The following is a 24439-nucleotide window of genomic DNA, read 5'->3' as shown; positions in this document are numbered from 1 at the left end:
GACACGGATTGGAAAGCAGCATAATGACAGAGTTATGAGAAACATTCAATCGACAGATGAATTTGTACATCAGATTTCTCAAGAGAGCATGGAACGTGTTGACTCGTGCTTTACAAAACATTTCACTGGCACTGCACCACCTTGGTTTTCTAAGCAGTATACGCAAACAATCATTACAAGCAACCTGGAGCTCCTGGAGGCTCGCCTTCTTGAGCCACAAGGGGGCAGTATACAGAGGAGTACAATAAGCTCTAAAGAGGTTCACCTTATCTGAACACCAAGAGAATGTTCTAGCCAACATGTTAGCTTGTGTATATAAGACACGCCGCTGTCTATACATGTCATCATCATCAGCCATTTCATCTGTGATGATGTGTCCCAGATACTTAGTGTCACAGCAAACAGACAGCACCTGCCCTGACTGATAGCATATTGGAAAACCAAGGTTCTTATCCCCTTTTGCTCTGCAGATCATTACAGCGCTCTTATATATAAACACATACACTGCTATAACTCTCAAAGTGCATTTACATTTAAGTAGTTCTCAATGCTTTCTATTTGAACAATTCAACTTGGATAAAAGACTCAAATTCACTTAAACAGAATGATGCTTTTTACTTTCTTATTACTTAACGCTGAGTTAGAAAAGAACCTTTGCTAGTAGTTGTCTCACTGTATATGTGATTATCTTTAAAATGTGTATATAAATGAGTCTGATGCAGATATTGATGTCCTACCTTTGATTAAATGCAGGGGGGAGGTATGTGATGATTTCTGAAGTGAATGCATTATAAGTACTTCTGAATAACTTCTAAAGCAAATGGATCAGGACTAAAAAGAGTCTTCCTGTTCTCTAACATGAATTGTGTTTTGTGTATTGATTAAGAATGAGGATCCCACCAACCTCCAAGATACATCTTCTCTCTATACTCGACAGGTTTGAATACCCAGTGATACACAGTTATGTATTTCTCTGTGTAAAGGGATCGTTTCCTTTTGTTTCAAGTTCAGTGACTAAAATAAAGAAGTTTGTGCTAAATGAACCTCAAGACACTCGGTCACTCTGGTCCGTCACATAACAACTATCTCCACACAGTTTAGAGCCTGCAGGTCAGACTGTATTATGCATTTAAAAGATAACATTGAGCTTACACTCTTTTTCATTTTTGCATGAATTCATTTGAATGCCTTTTGACTTTGTAGATACAGACATGGTGCCATACTGAAGGTTGGCTTATCTCCCAAAGTCTAACTGCACAGCTTCAGACATATCTTAAGGTACCTCATCTCAACTCTTGGCTCTGCCTCACACATCAGAAACTACTTTGGTTATCACAAAGTAGATATGAGGTTTGTAATGCAGATGCTGACATTACACAGGAGAAGGTCAGGGTGACAAGGTCAGAGGCATCCTAAACTCTATATCTACATAAACTGCCATGACTATTACATTGAGACCTTTTATCCCAAAATAACACAAGTTACTTTGGATACAAAGATTCTTAATTCTTACTTAATTGTTTTATTTTGAACTGCCATACTTTTGATGAAAAACACATTTGTTTCTTATTTACTACTACACAACAATGTGTGTTAGAGGAAGATGTGTCTAAGGACTAGGGACGGGTACCGAGCCCCGGCATTAAAGGGGCCCCGGGGCTGAATTATTAAATACAGCGTTTAAGCTCCAACGTTATCTTCTTCTTTTTATCGGTACTGGAGACATTTAAAAAAATGTATGTCATATGTATTATTGCTACATAAACATTATATTGTAGTTTTAGTGTCGGCAACTCCGTTTGTAAAAAAAAAAGACAAAAAAAATGCGTCTCTGATGTATTTTCAATCTTCCCAATCCAGACCAGAGATATCTCCCCCATCTCACACACACACACACACACACACACACACACACACACACACACACACACACACACACACACACACACACACACACACACACACACACACACCACACACACACACACACACACACACACACACACACACACACACACACAACACACACACACACACACACACACACACACACCACACACACACACCACACACACACCACACACACACACACACACACACACACACACACACCACACACACACACACACACACACACACACACACACACACACACACACACACACACACACACACACACACACACACACACACACACACACACACCTGTCTCTCTAGTAGCTCTGTAGATCCATCCACGTAGTAACGTTTCCACGTCAGGTGTTATGTATGCTAGCAGCAACACACGGAGCTAACTCAATGATACAAACATGGGTTAATGATTAGAGGTAACTGAGTTATTTATTTTGTTAAGGTTTCAGCTATTCTGTTTACAGTTCTGTCATCAGATTATTTAATACGATTTGTTTAAAACATTGTTGTTTCTTTTGATGTGAAATATTATTTATTATTTAAATAAAAAGCTATGTATATGTATATTTTGTTTACATTTTGTTTAGTTAGTTTACCTTTTTTTTTCTTTTTCAGAAGAACCGATAAGAGTATTGTTAAAGCCCCGGATCGATAAGCGTATTGATAAAAGTAGTAGAACAGTTCAAACCTTAACAATACCCATCCCTGCTAAGGACCTACTTTTTAAAAAGCTTACAGTGTGCCAGTACATGAGTCATGGTGGACCTAACAATGTAATCAAGCAGACAGTGCTAACTTTCCACACTTTACAGTTTTTGACACCCTCTGATGAACATGTCTGTATCTACAAATTCAAAAGGCATTCAAATGAATTCATGCAAAAATGAAAAAGAGTGTAAGCTCAATGTTATTTTTTAAATGCATTATACAGTCTGACCTGCAGGCTCTAAACTGTGTGGAGATAGTTGTTATGTGACGGACCAGAGTGACCGAGTGTCTTGAGGTTCATTTAGCACAAACTTCTTTATTTTAGTCACTGAACTTGAAACAAAAGGAAACGATCCCTTTACACAGAGAAATACATACCTGTGTATCACTGGGTATTCAAACCTGTCGAGTATAGAGAGAGGATTTATTTTTGAGTTCGAGAACAAAGATTATTTGTAGTCCTGCTCACTTTGCTTTTGTATTTATTCAGAATTAGTTTATCTACAAAGCATTCACTTCAACTCTCAGGTCGAATCTTTCACGGTGCAACATGTTCCGTTGCACCGTGAAAGATGCAGTTCTGTGCACAAGCTGCTCTGGTGATAATCAAGTCACTCACAACACTCCATGCACTTCATTCAGGCCTTCTCTCAAAGTGGTCAGGGTGATAGAGACTTTAATACAAGTGCAGGGGAATCAACTATTCTAACAAAGTCATTCAGGAATTCAAGGAAACAAGCAGGGGTAAACATGTGCTAGGGAAGAAAGAAGAAAAACACCGCAGACAGACACAATAGAGGAGTGCAGTGATCACGTGTTTTTGTAGCATTCACATAAATCTGGTATTTCCCCATTGGATTTTGGCTATTGCAGAAAATAAGCTTTTTGGCCAAAACACGTTTCAGATACTTAACAAGTTTCGTTCAGCAGGATAATCTCCACATATTTACACCACTGTGTGATTTTTGAAGAGTGAATCCTATTGGCAGAAACAAAAAGCTAACGTTAGGCTATAATCTAATTACATCAGGGCAGCAGCTGCTCATCACCACCGGTAAACTCAAAGGGGGAAGGTACTCTTCTTTAGTCACTTGTTAGCAACCAACGTTTTTATGACAAATTGAAGCTTCAGACATTCACTGGTGGAATATTTAATGCCGTATTTTATGTTGGAAAAAGGTGCAAATCACTTTGGCTCATGTGAACAACAAACCTTATTTCACCACAAACACGTTCAAAAAAACGTTGACTTGGAGACGAAGGAACTGGAAGTGGTGAAATGCTAAGTGTTTCCTGGGTTTTAGGCAATTACACATTGCAGAGGACATTTAACAGATCAAAAGGTAACTTTTGAATGAGAGCAAAACGTCTGAAAGAGATCTGGTGCTGCTACTGCAGGGTCTCGCTCGCTGTGGTCAGCACGTTGTTGATGATAGTTAGGAAAAACGTGACTTTGTGAAGTTAGTGTTAATCGCATCATTTTGTGGGATCCTGGTCTTTTTGAGTCTCCATGAAAGGAACTCACTTTCTCTTGTTCCCGCAGTTAAGATCATTTGAATACAAAGATAAGGTGGTACTGATGGTTCAAGGTGCATGTGGCCATTGTCGCCCTCTCCTATAAAGGATGTTAGTTCAGACCGTCTTCACTGCAGCAGCTTACTCCTCACACTCAGAGCAAAGAGGAAGAAGAAGAAGCTTTGGAGCATCCATCAGACATCTCTCTCCGACAGACAGGTAAAAGAAACAAGGGAGAAGCACTAGAAAAAGTTCTTATCCTTTAAGCGAGTGCTGGGTTGTTAGTGTGCTTTAGATACTTACAAGCTGATTCTGAAAGAGAGGATATTCTAGGAAACTGATTAACAATGTGAGTCAGGCAGCAATATGATGTTCACTCTAAAGTAAGTTATTTAACAACACAATAAATCCCATCTTTAAAAAGGTACAGGCTTGCAGCATTCAACACTTCACAACACAGTTACAATTCATTATTGCAAAACCAAAAAGGCTTTTTTCAATATAATTATACATCACATTACGGTCAATGTATGTAACTCATTTCATGTTGTGCCTTACCTGACCCTTAATTCTTCCTTTGAGCCATCAGATATATTACACAGTGATCGTGCTAATTCTAAATAATTCTGCTTGATATTTCTCGTCAGTTAAAAAAAAAGTTTTATGTCAATAGTATGAAAGTAATTTCCGAATAAAGCCATTATTCTGTTTTTGTCTTTTCTGTTGCAGGTATTGTTCAGACTGACAGACAAAAAGGAAGGTGAGAAATGTGTGGCTCTGATCATTATAATTCATTATTGATTCATCTCTAAATAAATAATGTTTAATGTTGTTAGCTGTTTCTGTGGATTTATGATTGTTAATAATTAAGGCTCAGATAGAAGTGAAGTGCATTGTTACAGCAAGCAGCAGACAGGCTCGGTGTTATCACTAACCCAACTGACTGAGCCCAAGATCTTTATCTGTTGCAGGTAAACAACGCCAAGACAAAAAGAGGGCTGAACAACATTTAAAAGTTAAAGTCCTAGTTGCATAAAACCACTGTTTTAACAACACTTCAGTTTATTTATCTTAACATCCACGACAGAAGCATTGAGCAGGAGCTATAGAGTTAAGTGTGATTTTTATTCAATGTTGTATATATTTTTTAGTATTAAGGATAATAATTAAGAGACAGATGTGTTTCTTTTTCACTTGTCCTCTCTCATGTTTGAAACTCTGTCAATGACTTGATGTGTGTGCAGATGGCTGGCCTGTGTTGGATATCTGTGCTGCTGGCAGTCAGTCTGTCTATTGGAGACTGTGAGCCGTTGGATATCGGTTACGTAAAGAGAATTGATGCACGCATCCATGAGATGTGAGTCAATTTTATTCTAATAGTACCATAGTATTGATGTACTTCATTGATGGAGGTATTGGATATAGTTCACAAAAGTCTTTCAAATGAACACTGAACATTGTTTAAAAATAGCATTACATGTATTGATGGGATATTGAATATCTGGCCACGTTTTTGCTGCACGTTAAAGAAGCAGTAAAAGAATGACCCTGATCTAAGAGTAGTTTCTAAATGTAGATGGAGAAAAGTGTTTCCTCAACAAACAGGATTCAGTCTGATTATATTCACACAGTCACTGCATCCAGAGGAATAATCAAAATCATTGTTATGATTTTGACCTTTAGTCTAGCATCACCTTTATGATGATTTGTGATTTTATAAGTGAAATGTCTCGACTTCCTGTTACACTAAGGACTTTTTCAACAGCCTCAGTTTTAGTTCATGTTAGTGCTCATTAGTCAATCTTATATTGCTATCACAATAAAACATTACCATTAACAGCAATGTTTAGCTCGAAACAAGGCTGCCAGACTAGCTCTCCACTGTTCGAAGCGCACTCATATTGGAGTTATGCATAGAAATCTATCATGGCTTCCGGTTGAGAAACGTCTGCAATCTCGTGTTATCACTTTTCTCAGAAATGTCCGATTTGGTAAAAAGACACTATTTTTATGATCGAATAGTTTACACAAGAAACGAGCATAAGACTAGACAAGCTACATCAGGCCATCTGCTGGCACCTAACCCCAGGACCAATCTTCTGACATCTTCTGTGACTTACAGAGCTATAATGGAACTCATTGCCAAACTACCTTGCTGACATAGAGAGTCTCTTTCAAGAAGAGATTGAAGAGCCATCTACTAATGAGCATGTACCCCTTGTGAACTGTGAACCCTCATTTCATGCTTTGTACTGGTGGGTGTCTTGTGCACTCATCCTTGGCTGAGTTTGAAAGTGGATGAGATTGTTGATGATGTTGGAGATGGTTGATGATGTCAGGACTTGAATGTTGTTGTGTTGAGTATTGTTGTATTGTTTTAAGTGTCGGACCCCAGGAAGAGTAGCTTTTCTCAAGAGCAAAAGCTAATGGGGATCCTAAATAAACATTAAGCCCATTAATGGTAGCATTTCTCTGAAATGATTGCAGTGTGTAAGAACAATCTCAAAGAGCCGGGAGCATGGCTGTAGACTCTTTGTGTTGTTTTGGTTCTCTGACATTTCAATAAAGTCTCCACTATCTTTAGTTTTACATCTGTTTGGCTGGTTAAGATCTTAAGTGAAAATCACTAAATCAAATGTGCATCAGTAACGTTGTCTGATCTGAAAGTAATGTCACCTGGTTTCACACCAGTACTCATTGATTACCTAAATATCAAATGGACTATCAGGAAGATGTTCTTTTACTAAGGTGTTTTGTGTAAGACAGCAGAACAATGTGACCTTAGAAAAGAAGGAGGGATCAAAAATGTTCGAGAAACACATGAGCACATACATTTAAAAAAACTCATTCAAATGTTGCAGCATGTATACTTACCATTGTGTATGAATACTTGTACTCTGACAAAAGGTAATACTGTGTGTCTGTTTTCTTTGACAGCTACAAATACGGAGGGAAGCAGTATAGTGTGGCAGTAAACATCCCAGAGGACCCACAGACAACTAAGGAGTTGAAAGGGCTTATTTTACCTGTCGATTGGGTCGATGCGAACACATTTCTTGAAGCAGGCCAGGTGTACAAAGGCAACAATGCTGTTGTGGCAATTCCTCAGGGCGAAGAACCCTACACTGAGCATGCAGAGAAACAGGTACTAGACAATTTAGGAGAGTTAGCTAACATACGTGAGGGTTACATTCTGGTCCTCTACTCCTGGCTTTCTCCATGTGGCCAGTGTACAGAGGAAGGAGGTAACTTCAATATCTTAAATAAGATCGAAGAGCTAAAAAACAGAGGGAAAAGCTTTGCCCTTGTGTTTAATACAGTATATGCTTGGAAAGAGGACAACAACGGCAAAAAGAAGGACATTCCTGAAGCTGACATTAAAAATACATTTCATAGTCTTAGACAAGTAATAGTTGACGACAACATTTTCCGTTGTTACAAGCCAAATAATAGAGTATTCCAATGTTTCAAGTGCTTCGTAGATGCTTCACCAGAAGCTGATCCTGTGGATGAGTGTGTTAAAATTCAGGAATAAATGTGTGTAGGCCAAAAGAAGAGCTGACCTAGGCATTGACACAACTGGATCCTACTAACATGTTACTTTGAAAAGTTCATTAATGCTCAACAATGCACTTGCTGCTTTAAATGGCTAGATGTTACACTGGCACGCTAAAGACCCAAACACACTTATCTTTGGTCACAAACTAATCAGCAGAGCTTTCATCCATTTTTTGCAACATAACTCTGAGGTTTATTTAATGTTTAGCATAAGATTGACTTATTTTGGTGTTGTTCTATGTTCATGTTGTGATTTATCTCCTGTGCTTACTGCAGTTTGACTCAGTGTTGGTTTGAGAGGCTTTTTTTGTTCTATCCAAATAACAGAACAAAAAAAAGCCAACATAATTACAGTGCACTGAGATTTAGAGTTTTAACAGACACACAATAAATGAATGGCTGTATCAAATGTAAATGTTGTGCTTATGTAACGGCCTTCATTCTTTAAACATAATTTGTAAACAATTTAACAAATGATGGAGGGACGTTTGATATTTGGTGCATGTTGAAAAAGTGTTCAAAACATATTCTACCCTATTTCAAAAAGCCAAAGAAATGTTTTTAAATGATATTGTTTATTGTATATCAACCTCAGTTATAGGGTTTAAGTGATTGTACTCAATACTCGTGTTAAACTTTACCAAATGATTTCTGCTTTTTCTGATTAAAGCTTTGCTAAGCATTCTCACTCTGTGTGTCAATCATCTGGAAACTCATAACAAAACTGTTATTTGATCAACTGAGCTATGTAAGTTTAACATGAACTAATAATACTACTGTATAGCTTATGCTCACGTCTGATGGGAGGTATGCTATAATACTCACGTCTGATGGGAGGTATGCTATAATACTCACGTCTGATGGGAGGTATGCTATAAGAGCGCTACAAAAGAAGAAATGGATGTAGGGATGAACTCCAAGAGAAGGAGCCTCTCAAGTATTACAGTACCTCCAGCATGTTGCCGTGCCTTCAGCCTCGATGTTCAAAGTGTTTCAGAAACCACATGGCTTGTGCCATAACCCTGTACATACAGTGTTAAGACTGACTGTATACTTTCCTGTTGTCTTGTAATGGTGATCTCAGCACTGACTTTATTTAAGAGAAAAGCTTCTTGAACAGAGAAACAGTAGTTTGAAAAAAAACAGATCTTAACTCAAAAAGATCATGAGATGCAGTTGGGTATAAACAAAATAGTTACAAAAACCCATACCATGTGACGCTTATTGTAAAGTAAGTAACACTAAACACTTTTCTGATATTCACTGGATAAATATATTAATCGATAAAAGCTGTTCTTTAACAATAAAATCAAGAAAGGTTTCTGGTAATGTTGGTTAATATTTATAATGCCATGTTTCTGCTGTCATGTTTTGGAACCTACTGAACTTTGAGCTAAATGTTTTGTCATTTATTTGTCTTTCTTCAGAAGTGTCACATGCACTGTTACTTGGTAGATCACAATAACTGAAAACCACTTCTATTTGTATCTTTCTCATTTGTGAGAAAATGCAGAAGTAGACAAATGAAGCTCAGCGCAAGTTCAACCAGGAAGACCGTCTTTACTCATTCATTCACTATTTCTATGTTACTACTCTCTCTCCTCTCAATACGTGATCGGGGGCGTCATTCCCCAGCTTAACCAATCACTTCGCTCTATTCTCACAAGCCTATCATAGCGCTCCGCTAAACCTTTTAAATCTGCTCTCCCCCCTCTGACAGCTGTCATTTCAGGTGACTCGACGCAACTCTCCTCCACCCCTTTTCACCTCCTGTCCCTCTGAATCCAGGGTCAAGCTAAGCCACTCCCCTTCAGACCGACCCCAACTATCCATTCACCACCACCAGGGTCAAGCTAAGCCACTCCCCTTCAGACCGACCCCAACTATCCATTCACCACCACCAGGGTCAAGCTAAGCCACTCCCCTTCAGACCGACCCCAACTATCCATTCACCACCACCAGGGTCAAGCTAAGCCACTCCCCTTCAGACCGACCCCAACTATCCATTCACCACCACCAGGGTCAAGCTAAGCCACTCCCCTTCAGACCGAACCAACTATCCATTCACGACCACCAGTGTCTAGCCCCCGGGGGGTTTCATCTTATCGGTTCTCCCCTCCCGAATGATACTCCTGCACAACGGGGCCTAATCGCCAAAACTCCATTACATTCATTTGTGTATTCCTGGCAATAAATATGTATTCTTCTTACATCAAAACCGTCTCTCCTGATTGAAATAAGGTTAAGATGCCGCTATGTTGACGGCATCACCCTTCTCTATAGAAATGTTCCTTCCCTCTGACTGTATTCATTGCAGCAACACCCTGTCACCTTGAACAGCAGAAGCTCCATCAAACATTTCTCCAACAAAGGTAAAACATATATGATAAATAAAACATCGAAGTTTGTGTGAAATGGAATTTGTCTACGAGATGTAGTTTGAAATATATTTTTAAATGTGTATATGGTGGCATAAAGAATATTTATTCTTAAATTGTTGAAAATGCTAACTATCTGGTGACATATCTGCATATTATATGAAGTGTGTGTGTGGCTCGGGGGCCAGTAGAAACATACTGTAATGTGGGCTGTGGAGGAACTACTAGCCAATAGATACGTCTTCATGGTTTAAGACAGAAATTAGCAACCAGTGTTTCAACAGCACTTAAATAAATATATTTTCATGTGATTATTTCAAAGCTTACATCCCAGAATTAAACATTTTCATAACATGTGCAAAATTGTAAAGGTTTTTTATAAAATGAAAGGTTGTGTATATATTTTTTTAAAGTGTAAAGAATACAAATTACAGGAAATATATATTTGTTTCTAATTTGTTTTGTGTGCAGATGGCTGGCCATTATGGTCAATGTATGTAAATAATATGTGAAAAGAGTACTTTTGGTACTTTAAGTATATTTTGATGCCAATAATATTCTATCTTTAGTCGAGTAACATTTTGAATACAGGGATTTTAATTGTAACAGAGTATTCCTGAACTGTGGTATTTCTACTTTTACTTAAGTACAAGATCTGAGTGCTTCTTCCAGCTCTGCAGTTCAAGCCTTAAAACTCAATTGTCACGGGAGTAGCGACACTGGGCCAAAGGACCACCAAGCGGAGACTTCATCTCAAAAGGGGGAACACAGAAGTTGTTAAAAACATTTGTTTACATTACTGAGAGTGAAATGTAGTGTAACTCTAGATTAAATGAAACAAAATCAAACGGGGTGGAAACCAGGAGACAGAGACTGACTGATGGCCACCAGCTTACAGTATACTGTACGTATGTATGTAAAGGTCAGCTGATCTGAGGCCTGTTCAGAGAAGGCTGTCACAAATGTCTCAGATGATTCAGCAGAATGTCTCTCTTAAAACGTTGTCAAATAAGAGCATGTGTCACTCAAAGGGTTTGGCAATGGTTCCCCGTTTCTCTATAAAAACTAATGTTACGATGAATAGAAAGCACTTATAAAGGAAGGTGGTAATATCATCATATCATGGCTCCCTGACATAAAGAGAAGTGCAAAGAATATGTCTGGATCTGTTATTTGTGTATAAACACAGAAACTGCAAATGAAAACATGCAGGTACCTCGGCTATGAAAATGGGTTTCTAATTAAAAAAATAAAACATGAAGCCGGAGCGCTGATCCAGATAATTTCCTTTTATTTAGGAGTAAGGTACGGCTTTTATCAACGTTAATACGATACGATAAGACTTCATTGTCATGTCAAGTCTGACATTTTTCTTTTTCTTGCAACTTGTTCAAGAGCCTCTAACATATTTGACCTGGGATTTAACTCAAGGAGTGCTTCAGTCTAACTTTATTAAATATTAACTTACTCTAAACACACTGCAAGAGAATACTAAACAAAGCTGTTCTGGTAGTTGCTACTGTATTACATTTTAAACAATACACCCTTTCGTCTCAGTATGCCTATAGCAAACTTAAAACCTGCAGAAATATAGCAACTGCTTTCAGTATTCGATAAGCAGAGATTCAGCTCAGTTTTACAAAAAAAAATTGAGATATTGCCAAACTCCGACCAGATTACCCCAAAGACAAAGTTAAGAAATCCATGCATTCATTTATTTGTTTGTTTAAGGGTAACATAATTGGAAATGAACTTAAAATACACTTGAGAGCAGGGGTGCCCACACTTTTTCAGCTACTTTTAAAATGACCACGCCCAAATGATCTACCTACAGGACTGCCCCTGCCCAATGTGTGTCGCGAGCGCGCAGGGGGGGGTGGGGTGCTAATGGACTAAACGGCGAATAAACTGTGGCGCGCTTACAATAATTGCGCCGCATAAGCGCATAATAGTGCGCCGCATTTGCGCTTCAGGGGCCTAATTTATAAAGGGATATACACTCAAAAAATGGCGTGCGCCAGTTTCTACGCAATGTTTGCGATTTATAAAATACTAACTTGACGGGAAAATGTGCTGTCCTCCACGCAAACTCTAACCCATGCGTACGCACTAAGCACACACACGGGAGAGACGAGAAACTGCGACACCGTTGGCAGAAGGAAGAATGGAGAGAAATATGTGGAAATAATACCATAAATAAAATGTTACCTCTCATTTATCAAATATGAAGAATTCATTTTCAAACATTGATTAAAGCCAATCTTAAAATGATTAAACAAACGCCTGTTTGAGACTCCTCAGTGCACACAAAAACATAACTTGGAGAAATAAATAAATACAGATATGCTATTTAAAACCACCTCGAATATGTTGTGTTAATGTTATGAAATGTTTTCTCATAAATGATGCGGTAAGCAGGAGGACAGAATTACGTCTAAACTGACGCCGTTTTGCATTTCTATAGGTTGTAGATACGAGCATGGTTTTATATACTATCACGTTTAATCGTGTTTTATGCCGTTTGCCAAGACTTGATAAGTCGCTCGTAAAACACAGGAGGTATGGAAACTAAGAACACCATATGTGGTAAATTGTACAGCTGATATAACACAACACATTAGTTGTATTTCCTTTAACTGGTGGATTATGGATATATAGTTGCTGATCGACAGCTGGAACACAAACCACCAAATACAACAAAATAATTCAGATCCAGTCGTCATGACTCCACTCCGGAGGGATTCCCCGATCATTTCTTACAGTTTCTCATCAAGGGGGTGTCTCCTGTCCCCGGGACAAACACACTGCCTGAGGAAGGTTATGTGTATTTTTTTTGTCATTAACTTTTTTCGGACCACTTATTATTTATTTTGGTGACGATCCGACCTCCATGCTGCTACTCTGGTTCAAACTGCATCCACCAAACAATATGATTTATCTCGACCTCCCCACAATAACCAAAATCTGACACGGTGTGAGATGTCTTTTTTAGCTGTTCTGTCGTAATTTCCTGCGATCTTCTTCATGCAGTCAGTCAAAAATGAATGAATGAATGGACGTTTCTTTGACTATTTATAGGCAAATATGGGCGTTACGTGAAGCCTGCAAAAGCTGCGCCGCATTTCGAGTTGATTGTGATTTATAAAGGGAAACAGGCGTAGGAAGTGCAGTACGCACTTCCCTCGCCGGTACGCAATGTTTTGTGAATCGGAAAATGTCGGAACATTTCTGTACCTATTTTTGTGCTTTGTACTACGTAAGCAACCTTCTCACGTCAATCCTACGCAAGGCGTTATAAATGAGGCCCCAGATGAGGAGGTGAGGCCCCCTCATAACTGCATGAACCCGTATGGTACAATACAACTCAGACTGGCTTACCTGTACGTCAATCAAGTGGCAAATGCCATAGAAAGGATGGATGATAGGCTAACTTTATATAAAAAAAAAAAATTAAAAAAAAATTATTTTTTCTTTTTCAATGCCATGCGATCTACCCACACTACCTTTGCGATCGACGTATTGGGCACCCCTGCTTTAGAACCTTTTGCGGGACAAAGCTTAACCTGTTAAGCCCTGAGCCTGTTTTTCAGGTCTCAGGCTCGAAAATGACATTCCCAGAACAAATGACCATATCTTCCCTTCTAAAAGGGTTAAATTAATAATCGTTTTACTCAAAGTAATGATAAACCTGTGAGTTGGATGTAGAAAAGTCAGAATCAATATAGATGTTTTTTTATTTTAAAGAAAATTCAGATTTTACATAGTAAAAAACTGTAAATTATAGTGTCCGTCCAAAAATTATTTTTTACTTATAGTGAAAACCACCCTTGGGTGATGGGTTAGTAGACTAAAAGCTTTAGGAATCCAAAGTACAACATATAATAAGTACCCTGTATCAAGATTGATGCAAAACAAGTGACATTTGACCTTTTTAGAGAGATTTAGCAAAAAGAAACCACTTCTGGGGTCATTTGGGTGGATTTTCCATATCTCTGGCCCCCCTTGCTCGATTTTGATGGTTGACACCTCTTTCTGACCGTTAGAGCCAATAGAATCGAAGGGGGAGTCCCCCACACACACACACGTTGTGAAGAGAAAAGGTGGGGGCTTCGCGCATGTAATTTTGCATCAGAGTGGACCTATCTCTAGCTTTGACATCTGGAAACGGAAAAGCAGTTTTAATGCTTATGGATTCTCAGAAATCATTTCAAAGGGACACCGACACATTAGATTAACCTATGGATTAACTTCAGCAGCATTTTTATCGTTTTAATGCCATTGAAGACCACTTTGGAGAGACTACAGAGCCAAGGTAAAAATGTTAGCATTTTTAGCTACCTAGCGTCACCTGTTTTGATGTCCGTTTTTGCTTATAACGTCGCACATACGTATAATTCAGTGGTAATGTCGGTGTCAAACGATTCTGTGTCACCTCACGATGTGAAACGATGTGTTGGATGTGGTGAAAAGATAAATAATAAGGTTTTGTGAGTGATTTTCAGTGCAGTAAGGTGTTAGCATTTTTCGCTCGTTTTCGCTTTTTTTGCACTTTAGGTAGCTCTTATCTCCTCCTGCACTTTATATGTCGTAGCTGCTACATTGTACTGCCTTGTGGTAAATGCTTGTATGCTGCTTATGCTCTTTCTGCATATCATGTATTTCTGTTTGCCATGTACATAAATGTTATGTTCATAAATGTTGTATGTGACGGGACTACGGATGGAAACTAGCTCAAAGCTAAAATCCGGCTCATTTACATTTGAAAGCATTATTTTGTTTAAAATGTTCATTAATGTGCACTGTCCCTGTTCAAATAAACGATTAAATGAAATAAATAAAAAGGTAGTTAAAGTCATTATTGGGGTTAAAGTCCCCTCGTAGGTGGTGTAAGTCCCCTACATGTGCAGTTTTGGCCTCAAGACCCTGGTTCACGGAGGATACCAAAAAGGTCCTAGAAAGACAAGGTAAACTTAACTAACGTGCATTTAAAAATAAAAAAGAGGAATAGTTTCGCTGAATACTAAAAGGTACCATGGGGTCAAATTAGAATTTTCTAAAGGGGGGTTCGTTTGAAACACTTGAAATAACTAAAGGACAAGTTAAACAAGAAAGTAGAAAGAAAGGGAGGTGATAGAAAACTATTCCTGCTAAAAGTTAGCAATGATTGAGAGTCAGACCTAAACACTTCAGATATGTGTATCTCACACTACACTGTCACTTTAATTCATGTACCTTTACTTTTAAATGAGTGTTTTTAAATGTCATTTTAATGTCTTTCATTGTTGTAAAGCACTTTGAATTGCCTTGTGTTGAAATGTGCTATATAAATAAACTTGCCTTGCCTTGAAGTGTAATTTACTTTATAATGAAAACACATTTTCATTGCACTAATATTTGAATGTTCTATTTATATGACTGTGTATTTAACCTACAGTATGTTCCTTGTTGTTCTATAAAGGCTTCCTCTTTCACACACGCAGTAAACCTCATCTTCTTCATTTCGTTAGTAATCATTATTCTCAATCTGCAAGTCACCATGAAGCAGCAGACACGGTTAAGCATCACACGTTCTCAGAAGGCCTTTTTTTTAGGGTGAACAAAAAGAAGGAACTATACAGTGTGAGAAAATACTAGAACTAAAACGTACAGAGTATTATTTCAAAGCTCTTAGAATAAATACATGCTTTAAAACAGGTTACATTACATGTTGCCTTGGAAAATAACATTCTGAAGAAAATGAATGCTAAAGAAAACCAATCCCTCCTCGAGCACTATCATGGGCTAAAATCCCTCTATACATACACAAGAAAAGAGAAATGACACTCCGACACATCTCAGGGTGTGCTGCAGGAAAGCAGATCAATGAAAGGCAGTCACACCAAGTTTAACAACCAAGGGGCATAGAGGTGTTGATCCGACTTCCCGTCCATTTACCTTATTCTTTGTCTGATCTAGGGCGATTCCACAATGCTATATTTTCTGTCAGCATTTCCATTTAGAGCGTAAGTGTTAATATTTTAATGAGGGTCGCCAGCTTTATGAACCTTTATTTCCAAAGAAAGTGTTTATAAGTTCTCAAATGAACTGCTATGAAGTGATGTCACTTTCTCAGGAAAGATAGTATCCATTTATTTTACCAATATGTCATTAGTTCACCAAAATAACGCATATTTGGGAATGTACGCCGATGTTTGGAGCTGTGAGGAGCAGCCGGTCGACAAACAAAAAGTTATTGTTTTATAATTACTCTCACTCTTTCTTATTGGATCAAAGAGATTAAAAAATATCTTAGAGAAATCTTGTCTTCTTTTGCTTAAGGGTCTGCTCTGAGATTCTATGCAGTTTGGCAGCCTTCCCTGATATCTGTAAAAGAGAAGAAGCTGCAAACGTAACACCATAATATTTAAACCTTAAGCTTGATTTTTTTTGTGCATTTGTTTTTCTGTAAGTCTGTTATGGTGCATAACAGTTGTTAGGTCATTGGGATTAGATTACATCAAATAATAAGACCTTGATAACAAATATTCTTAGAAGGGACTCTGAGTCAGGCCTGAGACATTTCTTTCTTGGTTTATTTGTTTATTCCACACATGGCAGTTATTTTAAAACAAAACATGTACACTTACAGTATGCTGGTTGATTTTTTTATAGCGCATGGTGGAAAGGAGCATGGAGAAGACAATCTTATTTGACCTGCCCCTTCTGTATGTATCTATATAATATTGATATCCTGATATGGCACAAGTTATTGTTTTATGTTGTGGATATCATAATATGGTAAACGTTGTCTTTTACCGCTTTAGTAATGTACTTTTCTCAACTGAGAACCCTATGGTTAAACCTACAGCACATACCCGTGCCTACCCTTCTGATAGTAAGGGGGTCGAGGGTCTTTCTGCCTGAACAGTACAAGTCTAGAGTGTTCATTACTGAGAATTACACATATGGTGCAACATGATCAGATATGTATTTGTGGACATGAACAGATGGAGAGAGCCACAATAAAAACAGGAAGGGTTTTGGGGTGAATCTACTAGTCACACACCAAGCAGAAGTCTTCTTCTTATTTACATCTCTCAATGACTAAGCCATAAGCAAAACACGCACGATGTCTTTGACATAAAGGCCGATCTGGTCTGAGTGACACTACCAACCTGTTGCAAGTCAAAGAGCAAAGCCTTTTCTCGTATATGATCACCTCTGGACACTAAACTAAAGCCTTAATTGTGTTGTCACAAAAATAAATTGCAATCTTTAATCTTTCTACATCCCCTGCAATCCCCTCAATATATCATATTCCAATCACTTGTATATACTCTTATTTCACTATTTAACCATTTTTCTTTTTGCATTTACTTGCACAATTTTTTCTGTTTATCTGTTTTATTGTGTTGCACTGTTGGAGGAGCCTGTGACCTAAAATTTTCATCGTCATAAGTACACTGTAGCTATGTACGTATGACTAATAAAAGCCTTGAACCTTGAAGTACCCCTAGGGGTCCCCGTACCCCCAGATGGGAACCAGTACCTTCCATGACCCATCTGCATTACTGGATTGTGTTAGGAATATATCTACTTAATAGTGCTGTGAAAACATCCTGCAAACAACTGTTAAAGATAACATTTTAAAAAATCTTGAACCTTCAACCATAATAATGCAGGGTTTCCCACACATAGACTATACTTGGGCGGGCCGCCCAGGTATATTAACAGCCGCCCAAGTATATTTCACAACCCATTTAGTTTTTTTTTTCTTCTTTTTTAAAAATAATTTTTTAGACCACGACGCCATCTTCGGTCGATTAACTTGTGGACAATGATCCCTCGCTCTACGCCTCCTGTACCCAGTCCTGGACTGGCCATCGGGAGGAACGGGGGGTTTCCCGATGGCCTGGCCTGTTAAGTGGCCTGCTGGCCTGAGGATCTTTTGGGTGACTGGCTGTCTACATGATGTGGCCTGCCGACATGGTCACTGTCATACAGATCATAAATCAAAGCCGTTGATTGGTCTCTGTGTGCCATTCAAGCTCGGGATAACCTGAGCTCAGGTGAGGTAAAGGACTCTCTGAGTGTAGATAGTTAACTTATGGCGCATTTCCACTACACGGCCTCGCTCGGTATGGCTAGGCCTCGTTAGGACTGGCTCACTTTATGGCGCATTTCCATTACAGTTTAGGAACTGGGGTAGTATCTATAGTAACGCAGTGTAGGCGGAGCCGTGACGTCATCTTCAATGAGAACCCCAGAAAAACAACACAGCCGTTAGCTGTTAGCACTCAGAGCTCACAGCTCCTCATATATGTTCAGAAACTAGACAAAAGTTAAACAAGTACAAACCACAGACTGCCTGTGTCATGGTGAATACAGTCGCTGCTTTATTTATGTCTGTATAGGCCGTTGTTGTGAGTGTGGACGGTCGGAGCATATACTGCGTTAGCTTAGCCAATCTCCATTTAGAAAACACGCATTTTAAAAGGTTTTTCGCCTGCCGTCTGTCTGCAGACTTGTCAAAGCATTAATTCATGGTTTTTACTAACCGGTATCAGTATGTTGTTACTTCGGCATCATTTTGAAACGTGTATTACAATTAAATCACGGTCAAATATGTCCATCTTGTTGTAGTTGTAGCCCCCTTGCCAGCGATGCTCTCTCTAGTTTAGCATACTCAGCCCGACTCAGCCTCGTTGTCTCTGGCCCTAGACCCACGATTTTATGAGGCCAGAAAAACTGTGAATTAGGACCCGCCGGCCGGTACTAGGCCAAGTGGAAACGCAACCAAAAACGGGCCGCTGACGTCACAGCCCTCTTAAACCGTGCTCCGCGCTGTAGTGGAAACGCGCCATAAGTCTAAGTTCTCAGTGGGTCTCAAACAGTTTGGTCACCATTTATGTAAACACAGATTTCCATTTGAGGGTGTCAGTGTTTTTTAATATTGGAAATGGTATGTTATTGGTTATGGCCATGATTTTATGATTATTGAAATGTATACAGTTCTGTTTCATATAGGTGTTCCCATAGATCTAGTCTCTTTATTTTCCCCTCAAAATGCACCAGATTGATGCATTTAACTCCAAAATGTAAAAAATAATCTTACCGGGGGAGCATGCCCCCGGACCCCCCTAGAGGATTTGAGGTTCCTCAAGTGAGGATGAGGTTCCTAAATACAATTTTTTTTAAATAGTAACCCATGTCCATATGTTTATTTGTAGTTAGTAGATTTAAACTATAGGGCTATCACTATGGGCCCTGCCTGTACCTGTTCGCTCTGCCATCGCATGAAGGGTCTGCTAACAAGCAACCAACAGAAAGGTTAATGTTAATGTTGTTGCACGTCACAAAGGCACGTCACCTATATTGCTGTGAAAATAACCCCATCAAACAACTGTATGTTTTTTCACCAGATGTCCATAACGTCTAACATTTAACCATATTAATTTTTACTTAAAAAAACACAATTGTATACCTCAATGCAACCTCCATAACCTCTAATGAATTGCTCAAATCACGCTGAGATTACACCTTATCCCAGTGTTTCCCCTACCATTGTCTTGGAGGGGCGCTGCGCCCCGCCAACGGAGCCCCACGCCCCCGCTGAAATTCAAGATGTTTAAAAAAAAAACTGTCACTTTTCACATTGAAAATGTGCTCTTTTATTAAATAAACTAAACGCTTTCAATTTAAGTTGTGAGTTTAGTGTTTTTGACCCTATGAAACACTGATGCACTAATCAATAACAATAATCCACAGCTCCTCTCTCTGCTTCCCCCCCCCCCCCTGCTCAGGCAGCACCCCCCCAAAGCAGTAAACCTAGGGGAAACACTGCATCCCTTTTTCTAATCTTCCTCTTCTACATTTTGAAAGATATGTTCAAATAAGGGTATGATGAGGGGTTTGGCCATGTTTTAACCGTCATCTATATAATATGTTCACTCCCTCTGACTGATCACTGCAGAAGCATCCTCCCTTCAAACACTGAGAAGAACACTTCTACAGAGCATCTGTCAAACAACTTTATCCAGCAAAGCAGGTACACCATGAATGATATAATCTCAGGGCACAATGGATGGTAGCTGATGTTTATATTCATCTTGTTTAATTATTAATGATCCAATTAATTTTTTAGGATTAATTATTTGTTCTGTGAAGTCAGAAAAAAGTGGAAAATCTACATTTATCAAAATGTTACTTAAGTACATTTCAAATGTATTTCTACAGCTGAAAAATATGTATAATCTAAGAAAATAATAAGCGTTGTAAATGATGAGTCAGTTGGCCAAATCATTGCTGTCTTTCCTCATCATTTTATCTTTATAACGGAAATGAGTACTTGTGATTTAGTTTTTTGTAATTGCTGTAAAAAAAAAATCGTGTTTTTACTTAAGCAAGGTTTAGAAAAAAGAAATCAGGAAATAGTATTAATGTCTTTTTGTGTCTTTTCTATAGGGGGAGAGAACAGGCCCATCCTGCTGGCAGCAAAGGTAAGTTATGTTCTTAAGTAGGTGTTTAATTCTCCTTTGTAAAGATATTTAACATTGTTTGAAATGTGCTTAAGACTGATCTGCCTGTCCGCCGACTATAAGCTATTTCTGTAGAATCTACATTTTATGTTTCTTGGTTGAGTTCTTTGATATTATCATTGTTTATTATCTGTTTGGTGACAGTGCAGGATGTAATTAGAGCTGAACTGTGTGCAGATGGCTGGCCTGTGCTGGATGGCAGTGGTGCTGACCTTCTTCATGTCTGCTGGAGATACTTTGGCTGATGTGGACGAGAGCTGGCTCACGAGTGTCATAGAAGGCATCAAGAAAGAGTCAGTACACAAAGACTGTTGCTCTTGTCTTTTCTGAAGACTCCACTACTACTACTACTGCTACCAATATTGGTTCTGCTACGAATACTACTACTACTAAATTTGTCATCTAATACTAAATTGTTATACAGAATAATAATATCTATATGTATGGTTTTGTATGTTGTTGACAACTTAATTAAGTCTGATAATTCAGTAGCTTTTGTTTCCTATTTATTTAACTTCATGTCTCAAACTAAGTGTCAACTCTAACGTTCTCTGACCACAATGCTCATGACATGTTCTCCTTTGGCAGGTATCCACTCGGTGACACCTTCAGTGTGGCTGTGAACATCCCTGAGAACCAAGACATAGATACTCTACAGCAAGTCTTTCAGGATGACCCACCAGACAAGGTGAAGCAAACAGTTTCAGGGGGGCAAGTGTACCATGGCACACGGGTGGTGGCGGCAGCACGATCAGAGGCAGTGTCACAAGTTCTAAAAAACATACAACCCTTCATTAAAAGCAGCGAGGGTAATTTCCTTATCATCTACTCTGAAGTATCCCCATGTGGGCCGACTTGTACTACAAATGCAAATCAGGACAGTTCTCGTGATGAGATTAACAACGTCATTAAGAACTGGAGAGGTTATGCGTTTGCGTTTTCTAAACTAGGCGATGTTCCTGCTGGAGACACGCCTCAGATTGCTAAATCCTTCAAAAATCTGGGGATTTCTAAACTTGGGCTTGACAAAATATTCCGTTGTTATAACCCTGGAGATGAAGCGTTTCAGTGCACCAGCTGCTTCTCGGATGGAGATGTTACACCTTCATGTGTTGCAAACAATTCCCCGTCAAATGAAGAAGAGGGCGCAGGCGAGGCAACGGGTACAGACACAGACACAGGTGCAGGTACAGAAATAGCACCAGGTGAAGGAATCGGTGCAGGCATAGGCCCAGCAATAGCAACAGGCATAGGTGGACGAACAGGAGGTGGCAGAAGAAAGGGGGAAAGCGGACGAGTGAGCAGGTGCAAAGGAAAAGGCGGGAATAAAAAAGGGTGCAAGGGTAGAAAAGGCGTCCCGCGTGAAACAAATGGCAAGGGTAGGAGACAATGCAAGCGTAAGGGACCCTGCAAGCCTAAAGGAGTTGACCGACGCAGGAAAGGGAGCAAGGTTAGAAAGGGGCCCATGCAAAAAGGAACAGGCAAAGTTGGAGGAAGGCGTAAGTCCAAAGGAGTGCGCAGAGGCAAAGGAAGAGGAGGGGGCAAGGTTAGAGGACAGAGTAAGACTCGAGGAGGGCGCAGAGGCAAAGGTAGAGGAGGGGGCAAGGTTAGGAGACAGAGTAAGACTCGAGGAGGGCGCAGAGGCAAAGGTAGAGGAGGGGGCAAGGTTAGGAGACAGAGTAAGACTCGAGGAGGGCGCAGAGGCAAAGGTAGAGGAGGGGGCAAGGTTAGGAGACAGAGTAAGACTCGAGGAGGGCGCAGAGGCAAAGGAAGAGGAGGGGGAAAGGTTAGAGGACGCGGCAGCCGTAGAGCAGGTGGTAGAAGAAGCAGCAAGCGTAGAAGCAGCAGCAAGCGTAGAGGCAAGCGTAGGCGGGGACTGCTATGGTAAAAAAATTACTGTTAGCGACAGAGAATGTGGAGTCTATTTTTATATAACATTACAAGACTGATTCTTATTATTACATTATAAGCTTATTGTGCTCATTTTATGTTGCTATGACTTTGGAATAAAGAGGACGGGGGCTCTTTACGGAAATGGTGGTTACAGATTACAGCTTTGCTGCCTGTGATTTCTATGACGTGACGAGTCCTTGGCCAAGTGAATATCTTTTGCTCTCTTGTAATAAATAGTTAAACTTAGAAGTCGTTTGTCTTTCCTGGAATTTTGAACACGACAAGAATCTAAGCAGCAATTTTATAAATCTTATTGACCAGAGCAGTGCCTTATGCATAAAAACATGTGCTTTTTTTTTCTTTACTTACCAACAGATTTAATTAAACCGTTCTCGACTATTTGACGGTTTTAATGCCAGCGTCAATAAAACACCTGAGTTTTGGCACTGATACCGAAAGGATACTTTTTTTGGGCTTTGATTGTTGTTGTGATCACATCCCATAACATTGCAAGTTTATTTCAAATCAAGTTTGTTTTGTCAAGTCCAAATAAAAAATGGCAGAATTTGTTTTTATTTTGCTAGTTCTTAATTCATTTCTGGTGATGACCAAGCATCAAGCACCTCAAAACTAGGAATGGCTTTGGGTTCCACCCCTCCCAAGCAAAAACAATTGCTAAATTGCAAATAAATACTTGTATGTTTGCAAAGGCTACAACAAAGGTAAACAGTGGATTTTTATTTTGTTTCTGTTTTACCGGGGTGTTCTGGACGTACCTTATTAAACTAAGGCACCAAAGAAGGGTTCATGTAAATTATACTTGGTATGTATAGTAGTTTTCTAATTGTTCTCTGTATTTCTGTAAAGCATCACTGTACCAAATCTTCTGATGTTTTTGTTCTTTCTTATTAAAGCTTAGCTAAGCATCAACTCTGGTCTGTCTGTGTGTCAATCATTTGGGAACTCATGCATTCACTAACCCTAAAATATATTTAAGTGAATAGAAACCTTTAGTAAATTGACTGGTAATGTATGTATAATGCAACATGTAACTGACTCCCTCACTTCAAAGTAAAGGATAGTTTTATGATTGTCTATAATTAAGTTTTTGACAACAAGGGATTGTCCTGTAAACAGTGTCAAGCATATGCTTCTTTAGATAAAGTACTGAATGAGAGGGGTATCAGTGTTTTGGACCCACAGTGAATGATAACACAGAGAGAATACAAAAACAGCGAAAACAGTCCATTTAAGTTAAAATGTACTCACAAAGTGGCTCCCCGTTGTGTTGTCAGTCATTGTTTGAAGTGGCCAGGAGATCATTCAGGTGAACCGGATGAGTGACAGTGAACACCAATCCCTCCCATCACAGGCTGAAGACACTGCAAACGGTCCAGTTGAGGATCTTCATCTATACATACAAATAATAATGAGTGAAATGTATCTTGCATATCAAGAAACACAATAGCATTTTTAAAAAGGTTAAATGTGTCACAAAACAAGAAAATAACATTAAAAAACTTTCTTGGGCAGAGTAGTAGTAATCAACAACATAAGACAAATAATTTAAACGGCAGTGAATAACAATAACCAAGAAATTAACTTTAAAATATACTTTCAAACTAAAACAAACAAGTACGTTGCATAACTACAGTAGTACTACTCTACACTATTACAGTAATTTCATTACATCTTTAAAAAAGTTAACTTTCAAAAACAGCCCTGAGGCATACATTTGGAATACTCAAGTACAGGACAATGCAAATGTACTATCGTTGATGTACTCAGATATTGTTCTTGAGTAAAAGTACAGTAGAAGTACCACAGTGTACTGTTACAAGTAAAAGTACTGCAATCAAAATGTTACCCAAGTAAAAGTATAAAAGTATTAGCATCAAAATATAATTAAAGTACAAAAGGTAAACAACCCATTGTGCAGATTGGTCCATTTCAGAATAA

General features: G+C 38.9%; 2 protein-coding genes across 3 annotated transcripts; both read left to right on the top strand.

Annotated features, from left to right (window-relative positions):
* Positions 1 to 4211: 4211 nt before the first annotated feature.
* On the top strand, positions 4212 to 8378 carry LOC117481832. 2 transcript variants are annotated; one of them, XR_004555809.1, is made up of 4 exons: positions 4212 to 4353; positions 4864 to 4894; positions 5379 to 5491; positions 7072 to 8378. XR_004555809.1 is itself a non-coding variant. In XM_034129730.1 (2 exons), exons 1-2 carry the CDS (start codon positions 5367 to 5369, stop codon positions 7667 to 7669), a joined length of 723 nt encoding a protein of 240 aa, XP_033985621.1. In that variant the 5' UTR covers positions 5308 to 5366; the 3' UTR covers positions 7670 to 8378. The 2 variants fall into 2 exon arrangements, 1 of the variants encoding a protein (XP_033985621.1); XM_034129730.1 differs by lacking the exons at positions 4212 to 4353; positions 4864 to 4894 and having other exon boundaries at positions 5308 to 5491.
* Positions 8379 to 20022: 11644 nt separating this feature from the next.
* LOC117481831 (keratin, type II cytoskeletal 2 epidermal-like) lies at positions 20023 to 23415 on the top strand. The gene is made up of 4 exons (XM_034129729.1): positions 20023 to 20097; positions 20514 to 20548; positions 20765 to 20880; positions 21176 to 23415. Exons 3-4 carry the CDS (start codon positions 20765 to 20767, stop codon positions 22473 to 22475), a joined length of 1416 nt encoding a protein of 471 aa, XP_033985620.1. The 5' UTR covers positions 20023 to 20097; positions 20514 to 20548; the 3' UTR covers positions 22476 to 23415.
* The last annotated feature ends 1024 nt before the right edge of the window (positions 23416 to 24439 follow it).

Source organism: Trematomus bernacchii, unplaced genomic scaffold (assembly GCF_902827165.1).
Source record: "Trematomus bernacchii unplaced genomic scaffold, fTreBer1.1, whole genome shotgun sequence".
Lineage (NCBI taxonomy): Eukaryota > Metazoa > Chordata > Actinopteri > Perciformes > Nototheniidae > Trematomus > Trematomus bernacchii.
The sequence above is the reverse complement of the archived record's forward strand: the minus strand, read 5'-3'. Positions and strand labels throughout refer to the sequence as shown.